We start from the raw sequence: 8717 nt of genomic DNA on the forward strand, positions 1-8717 counted from the left end.
TTTTGTAAAACTACTATTAACTTTTTATACAATAAAAAAAAGTTAAAGAGTATTTTCATCTATCAACTATTGGTTTAAAAGCATCTAATATATTCTCTTTTGTTAAAAATGTAAGACATTTTTAATCAAATCTCATCTTTCAATAAAGTAGTTACCCACTTTTAAATTAACCCTATCTTTTCATATTCACTCTTATTAAACACTCTACAATAAATATAAAGTCATTATCAATACGGACACTTTTGAAAAAAATAATAATTACACCACTAAAAATACCTTACATTTTTAACATCTAACTTTTTAAAAAATGCTTCATATTTTTTAACAGAGCAAATAATAAACTTTCATTTGGTGTAATTTCTCCCTTCAAATTTTAAAATGATATATTTAGTACCTTACGATTAAAAAAATTCTAGAAAAGTACTGCAAAAATTATAAAAAAACTCATAAAATTATAAATAAATATCCTATAAAAAATTAATATTAATTAAATCTTTTTTAGGTCTTTTTTTATAATTTTTAGGATTTATTTGAAATTTTTTAAATCAGGTAATAGTTAAAATTAACTTTTTTAACATCAAAGTACCCACTGTGCTATTTTCAAAAGTTTAAGAAGAAAATTATACCATATAAAAGTTTGTGATGCCAAATGCACCTGAGTAAATAGTTGAGAAATAAAAATACTTTTTAATCTTAATAAAAAATAAATAATATTAAACATGAACAGTCAAATTTTATGAGAGGTCCAATTTCTCCAATCTCCCCACAATTTCAATTTTCAAATAGGAATAGGATTTACTAATCAAGATATATTTGATTAGAAGGATTAAAGAATAAATATATCTCTAAAGTTTTTTTAAAAGAGCATGCAATATTATTTTTTTTAGAAGAAACAATGTTACCTTTAAAATATGAAAAAGGAACAATGTTGCTTAGAAGTATGAAAAGGGGAGTAATTTTGCCTTATGGTTAATCTATACTAACCTTTGTCCGTTAAATATTACTTTTTGACCAAAAAATTTGACGTGTAACTTTCATCTTTCCCTCTTTCCTCCACGTGCCCCACCTCCTCTCTCACTCGACTTCTTCATCCCTTTTCGACAACTATTTGGTCTGAAGGAGCACTCACATCCGTCCTCCTCCTCCACCCACTCTTCCTATGCCATTCTGATTTCAAGGTTTTGCGATAGTGATCTCAAGGTCTCCTTCATATGTGAGAGTGTGATGCCGCTTTCAAAAGACTTGAGCCAGATCTAGAGGCCCGGCTTCTTGCCTGCTCTTCTTTCTCTTTCTACCATTTTTGTAGGGGCCTCTGCTCGATAGACGTACAGACAGATGTGAGGTTTCTTGTTCCATCGTAATGCTTGAAATGTTCCAAATCTGGGTCCACTTGCTTGACGGTGTTCCAAATATGGTCTACTAGCTTGATGCCTTTATGCTGCGTTCAACTTCATTCATTGCCAGAGCTTTGTCCATTGATGGTTAAGAGTCTCGCGATAACAGCACCTGTCCCCCTTCTCTTCTGCTGTCCTCCATCTTTTTTCTCCTTTTATTCCCAGAAATTTATGTTTGGTTCTTCAAAAAGCCAACACAAAAGCAATCCTTTTTGGGTTTGAGCTATTTTTCCCCTTTGTTTCTTTGTTAAATGAAAATAAGTCTTGGTCAATGCTGTTGGTCCTGTGGGTTGAATTTCCATAGGTTTTTGATCAATTTAATTTTTTTATGTAATTCCTGGGCAACCAAACGTGGGAGTGAATGTTGTGAAGACGGTTAGAAATTTTGGGGACGCAACGAATGAAGGTGTTGGAGAAAAGAAGAAAAGAGAGAAGGCCTGAAAGATTCGTGAGTGAGTAGTGTAAAAGGTCAAGATAGGGGCTTCATTCATTTTGGACTCATTCTTCAAACATAGAAAGCAAAAGAACTTGAACATTGACAATAGAAAACACCATTACAGAAACCCTTGATTTGTTTTTTTTTTTTTTTTCAAATGCCATTTGTCAACCACCTAGCAAAAGAAGTGAAAGTAACCGTCAAACAAACAGCCTCATTAACGGCAGGATGAAATTGTTCCATTTTTCATACTTCCAGAGCTACATTGCTTCCTTTTCATATTTTTAAAATAACATTGCTTTTTTTAAAAGGTAAAAGTATTAAGCGCTTTTTAAAAACTTCTTGTAGGATATTTTTGTCCCTTAACCCTAACTAACTAGAATTTAGATTCAATAAGCTGATATAAACAAATATGGGTTAATAGAAAATTAAACAGCCATGAGAATGATCAATGAAAGGAAAGAAAAGGATTAACAGATGCGTTGAGGAAAACGATTAATAGCGCGACCCATGATAAAAAATATCAGGGGGCGCATAGAGAAAATTCAAAATAAGAGTGTGTGCGTGTTTTGGCAGGGGGAGAATGTTTGTGGCGTTGAGGGCACCATGGGCAAATAATAGCCAGGTTTGTAAAGAATTTTAATTTGATTCTTATTTTGGCATCATAAAATTTTGTGATCATAATATAAAATGAATTCAATATTTTCATCCTCAGATGTGATGGGATGGTCCGATGGTGGGTTTAAGCCGTTTGCTTGGAGAGAGAAGAATTAAAGAATTCATGCATGGAGCACTCACCTTTTGGGACGAACACTCGCATTGCTGGTGGACATATAATATGGGCGGGTCCTTTTTTTTTAATAATACTTCCTCCATTTTATAATTTTAAATGAAATTATACATATCAATATAATTTATTAAATAAATACTCTATTTATAAAAAAATATTAAAGAGAAATATAATGTGAAGGGTAATATTAGAAAAATATTATTAATAAAATTTTATTTTTATTAAAGTGTTTTATGTTTTAAAATGTTGAATTTTTTTAAAAAAATATTTCATAATTGGAGATAAAAGGAGTAAATGAAAAAACCGAAGCACAACATATGATAGGCGTACGTTGATGACATGCAGATGTGCATGCTGATATCTACTTGATTGATTAATCACAAAGAACTTAATGTCGCCCCGCACCAACTACTTATAGCAGAAGAGAGCTGGTAATATCTGGCAATAGACTAATAGACCCCAGAAGAACAAAGTAGACAGGATTATTTCAAAAAGGGCAACAAGCAATATTTAATGAAGCGGAGGGGAAAGCAAAAGAAGATGGCCATCAGATTAAGTAGGAGGAACGTGAATTCCTTGATGATCCTCCACTTTTCACATACATGGTAGGGACATTGGGCACGCACAAGCCGTGAATCAAAAACCAGCCACAAGCCACATGCTTGTTGGTTGAATTTTTATCATTAGCCTCTGTCTGGGTTTCGACTAAGAGGCCGGGACACGGTGTGTGAGCTCTATTAGAAGCGCTGGGCCCGTTTAAGAAGGAAGTAGGCCACCACATCGGCATTTTCGCGGGCGTTAATTATTTTTACCTTTAATAATTTCTTGCCTCCATCATGGATTGATTTAGGAGTGTTCAGCTTAAACCCATTTCAATCAATTTAATATCATCCCGATCATATCAAGATGAGTTTTGTCCCGACCTAAAAATAATCAAGACAAGACTTTATGAAATAAGAGAAAAAAAAGTTCGGAACGGGACAAGACACGGGATGACCATCAGGACGTCCCGTCCGGTCCCGTCTTGAATATTATGTATATATTATTTTTTATTTTAAGGATATTAATTATATTAATATAATCTATACTTATATTAATTATATCAATTATAATTTCAATAATTGCAATTCTTATTTAAAACTAAATTTTTTTTATATTGATAATTTTAATGACCTTGAGTAAACATGACAATATCTTTCTTTATAATATATTAATTATATTAATATAATTTATTCTTATATCTATTTATTTAATAACTTTTATTTATAATGTATTTCTTGCTTTATTTTTAGAAGAGTAATTAGCTTAGTATATTTTTACTAAAGTAGAACAACAATGATTTGATATTATGCTTAACTTGCCTATTATTGCTACTCTTATAACTTAAAGATCACTTATATTTGCTATTATAATGTGTAGTTGTGATTAATATAATTCAATAATTGACTTTAAATTATTGTAATTTATGTACTTGTGTTGTTTTGATTTTAAATTTAATAAATTATATGATTTAAAAGCTTAATAACATTATTATTCAGATCTTTCTTTGATATTATTCAATTTATTAGGACAGCAAGACGTCCCGATTTCGTCTCGACTTCTAACGAGACAGATGACTTTCAGGACGAAATGAGACACGGGATCAAAATTCAGTCCTAATCATTTTTTTAGGATGGGACACGAGATGGGAGTGTTTCAGTCCCGTCCCGTTCCATGAACACTCCTGAATTAATTCCGGCCATCCAAACTAATTCTATCTTTACCGTTGCACTACACCGTCGACCCTCTTTGTCTCCTTCATCCGCTATTCTTCTTCCGTAGTTTTAATTACTAATTAGTTTGTTTTGAACACAGGCACAAGAATAAACACGCAATCAAGTAACCGATAAACTCGAAAATTGCTTTCTTCCTCAAATTTCTCTCTTCTGACCAGTCTTTTTGCTGAGAAAATGATAGAGGAATAATAAATATCGAATTGACATAACCAACTAATTTGGCCGAAGGAAACGTGGCCTGAGGTAAGGTTTTATGGGCATAGAAATGAACAGTTAGGATTAATGATACTGGACGGTCATGATAGAGTCTAGACTTACTTGCATATGACGTGGCGCAATCTGAGATTGTTGTGTGGCATGTGCAGCGATCTTGTTATAAATCTCAACTTGCCTCCCGTGGTTGAATAATTCCTCAGGGATTTCACTGGCTTCCTCCACAATTGTAGCTGCACCAGTGCAGTCTTTTTTTTTTTTTTTTTTGACATGGTTATGGCTCGCATTCTTGCATCCCAGAAAACCATTGCGGGTGCAGCTATAGGTCGCAAGAAAGATACAAAAAATCGATACAGCGACGAGTCCTGGGGCGAGAGAACAAGACAAAGTTTCCATCCAAAATTTTTTGACACCCTTGGTTCGACTCCGTCCTGTAAAGCTCATATTAGAGTAAGGAATTTCAAGCCAGCCGTTGCATGCTCTGTTTACACGCCACACATCAACAGTAATGACTCTACGGTGGGTATATACAATATAATCGACTTATGTATTTTCATGTCTCCTTCTGCTACGCACGTTAATCAGTTTATAGCCACTAATGGATTTCGTTTCAGACATTAGATTCGGCTCCTTTTAGCAAGACTCGGAGAGCTGACCCAAATAAGGTAGCCTCCATCATTCTGGGAGGGGGTGCTGGTACTCGTCTCTTTCCTCTCACTAGCACGAGAGCCAAGCCTGCGGTGTGATCTTCTGCTTTCCAATCTTTCCGAGTTCTATATCTATTGTTAAAAATTTTGATTACAGTGTAAATTTTTAATTTGAGGCCATGACACGCCATTCTTTCTTAAAGGATATCAACTAATTAATTTGATGAACATTCATGTAAACTCACAAAACTACGCTTAATTTTTTTTTTTAAATATGTATTAGGTCTCAAAATAAATGAAATGCTCTATATATCGTTCAAATAGTTGCATTCTTTTAATGCAAAAATTTGAAATGAGAATAAGTTTTGCAGTTTTTTTTTAATAATATTATCTGGCATCGTTTGTAGGTTCCAATTGGAGGGTGCTACAGGCTCATAGATATCCCCATGAGCAATTGCATCAACAGTGGCATCGGAAAGATATTCGTTTTGACGCAGTTCAATTCTTTCTCTCTCAATCGCCACATATCTAATACATATAATTTGAGAAATGGAGTGAATGTTGGACATGGATTTGTCGACGTAGGATAATGCAGGCTCTAGCTTCTTAATAAACAATTGATGACGACGACGACGACGACGTAGATTTAAAGCATGATCTATATCTGTGAACAGGTCTTGGCTGCTACTCAAACACCGGGAGAATCAGGCAAGAGATGGTTCCAAGGAACAGCCGACGCTGTGAGGCAATTTATTTGGATCTTTGAAGTAAGTTCTTTCAAGCTATAATTCTCCATATGTGCTGAACACTGAACATGGGACTAAATGGGTAGTTTCTGTGTCTAAATTATATCCTGCAGGAAGCCAAGCACAACAATATTGACAATATAGTGATACTTTCTGGTGATCATCTTTATCAGATGGACTATATGAACTTTGTGCAGGTGTTAGTGAAGAAATTTTACTTCTTACAAGTGCTAAAACCTCTAGTGATCTTTCTTGTTTACAGAAATTCATAGTTTTTTGTGAGTGCAGAAACATTTAGATGCAAATGCTGATATCACAATTTCATGCGTCCCCATGGACAAGAGGTACATGTCTACTTTGTATTATTTTTAGTAGCATGAAGTTTTGGTTTGACTTGGTTTTATCTTCTCGAGAGAGAGGATAAAGATTGTTAGATAGTCGTATTCTTATTTTGCCTTGCAGTCGCGCATCAGATTATGGGCTGATGAAAATTGATAAGAAAGGAAGGATTATACAATTTAAAGAAAAACCCAAGGGATCAGATCTGAATTCAATGGTAAAAAAACAAATATCCTGAACCATCTTCTTACCATTGAAATTATAATGGAAGGGAGTTAAATCTAAATGTGGATTGGCTGATGTATTTATTAATAATTACAGGAAGTTGACACTACTCTTATGGGGTTATCTCCCGAGGAAGCACAAAAATATCCTTTCATTGCATCAATGGGTGTTTATGTGTTCAGAACCGAGACCTTGCTGAAACTATTGAGATGGAGTTATCCTGCATGCAATGACTTTGCATCTGAAATTATTCCATCTGCTCTCGAGGAACACAATGTCCAAGTGAGAGTGACCTGCACACGCGCGTCACTTTGTGTTGCTATCCGTTAATCTTTTACAAACGGATTCTTTTTGGCCAAGCGTAAATGATAAGTTATAACTTTCGCTTTCATTCGACATTCCTAGGTATATCTATTCAATGACTACTGGGAAGATATTGGAACTATAAAGTCATTCTTTGATGCTAATCTAGCCTTAACAGAACAGGTTGGTATAATTATCCTTTAGTTTATTTTTAAAAAGGTTAATTCTAATTTAGTGACGGTGGTACGTAGTGATGATATATTCATGCAAAACTCGAGCATTTCATAGTGGTTACCGTAGAAGTCTAGTGTACTTACTTGTTATACAATATGACTTGCAGCCTTCGAAATTTAAATTATATGATCCGAAGACTCCTTTTTTCACTTCTCCAAGATTTTTGCCACCAAGTAAAGTCGAAAATTGCAAGGTATGACACCAAGTTTAGAATTGAGGACATGCTTGTCAGTGTTATAATGGTTGGAGACGATTGGTTTATTGGTAATGATGTCAAACTTTTTATAAGCATGCATGATAATTATCCACAATTTACGAAAATAGTTTAAGCCACTTAATTAAAACAATTTAAATTTTCAATAAACTTTATTTTTACATGAACTTGTACTTTTTTTGGAACTGGAAACCTCGTATCTATAATCTACATTTTTTATCTATCTTTTCTCTCTTCCTTTTTTTTTACCCCTTTTTTTTAATTCTTGTCCTCGTTTTTCTTTCATTTTTTATGTCCCAATTTGAATTGCTCTAATACCATATGAAGTTTATATACACTTGAGAATTGTCTGTTTCATCAAAATATAAAGCTCATACAATTGGTTACATTCCAAACTCTATATATTTCTAATATATTTTTTTTACCTGTTGGATGTGGGACTTCCTTATATAATATTCCCTCTATTATGTGACAGGTCACGGAGGCAATTATTTCTCATGGTTGCTTCTTGAGGGAGTGCTGCATTCACCACTCTGTTGTTGGATTGCGCTCGCGTTTAGATTCTGGCGCAGAGCTTGAGGTAATTAAGAAAATTACTTTATGTGATAATATTGAGACAAGTTTAGTCACTTACGTACAATGTCATCAGAACTCGGTGATGAATTTGTTCATGGGCTATATGTACTATTCAGGATACTGTAATGATCGGTGCAGACTACTATCAAACTGATTTTGAAATCGCATCTCTTCTATCAGAAGGAAAAGTCCCAATTGGAGTTGGACAGAATACAAAAATCAGGTGCATTCTTGTCTTTCAGTTGACTATAATATATGAATTTTAGATGAACATTACTTATGGGTTTATTGCAAATTTTAAGGAATTGTATAATCGACAAGAATGTCAGCATAGGAAGAAATGTGATTATTGCCAATCGTGAGGTAAGTGCAGCTTAAAATGCTTGCAAAATAAATAATCAGAGTCTTGCTTCCTCCAATTATCTCGTCAATGTTTGAACTTTGTTAAGCAGGGCATTGAAGAAGCAGACAGGGCCCAGGAAGGATTCTACATTAGGTCAGGCATCACGATCATACCCAAGAATGCCATAATTAAAGATGGAACGGTTATCTAAAACACTCTGGTCGTTTGTTGCACGGGTCTTTATGGGACGATCATCGAACTTATTTTTTTATATAAATGACAAGCATTTTTTCAATAGAACAACTTTCTAATTTTTGGGAAATTAATAGCTAGCTCTTTGAGTTCATGTATTTTGGAAATTACAGTTTCTCAATAAGCATATATTTTCCGTGAGAAAAGCGACGTTTCAAAGATCCCAACATCTTTTTTAAAATAAAAAAAAACACGAAACTAACTTGAAAGATATTCAATTTTTTTATCAC

General features: G+C 33.8%; 1 protein-coding gene across 1 annotated transcript; it reads left to right on the forward strand.

Annotated features, from left to right (window-relative positions):
- The first annotated feature begins 4878 nt into the window (after positions 1-4878).
- LOC129301770 (glucose-1-phosphate adenylyltransferase large subunit 1-like) lies at positions 4879-8513 on the forward strand. Its single transcript, XM_054940362.1, has 14 exons — positions 4879-5127; positions 5223-5348; positions 5663-5836; positions 5930-6022; positions 6115-6198; positions 6290-6345; positions 6464-6557; positions 6662-6847; positions 6971-7051; positions 7209-7295; positions 7792-7896; positions 8009-8115; positions 8195-8255; positions 8345-8513. The coding sequence occupies exons 1-14, from the start codon at positions 4879-4881 to the stop codon at positions 8444-8446; spliced, it is 1605 nt and encodes a 534-aa protein (XP_054796337.1). The 3' UTR covers positions 8447-8513.
- Positions 8514-8717: the final 204 nt, after the last annotated feature.

This window comes from Prosopis cineraria, unplaced genomic scaffold (genome assembly GCF_029017545.1).
Source record: "Prosopis cineraria cultivar Desert tree isolate PC_DT_omini unplaced genomic scaffold, ASM2901754v1 PC2, whole genome shotgun sequence".
NCBI classification, from domain to species: domain Eukaryota; kingdom Viridiplantae; phylum Streptophyta; class Magnoliopsida; order Fabales; family Fabaceae; genus Prosopis; species Prosopis cineraria.

Bases quoted from the DNA above. Each gene is read 5' to 3' on its own strand.
- LOC129301770 (XM_054940362.1), top strand. From the start codon at position 4,879: ATGGTTATGGCTCGCATTCTTGCATCCCAGAAAACCATTGCGGGTGCA. The intron at 5,349-5,662 runs GTGTGATCTTCT...CATCGTTTGTAG, and splicing joins GCACGAGAGCCAAGCCTGCG to GTTCCAATTGGAGGGTGCTA. The intron at 6,346-6,463 runs GTACATGTCTAC...TTTGCCTTGCAG, and splicing joins TGCGTCCCCATGGACAAGAG to TCGCGCATCAGATTATGGGC.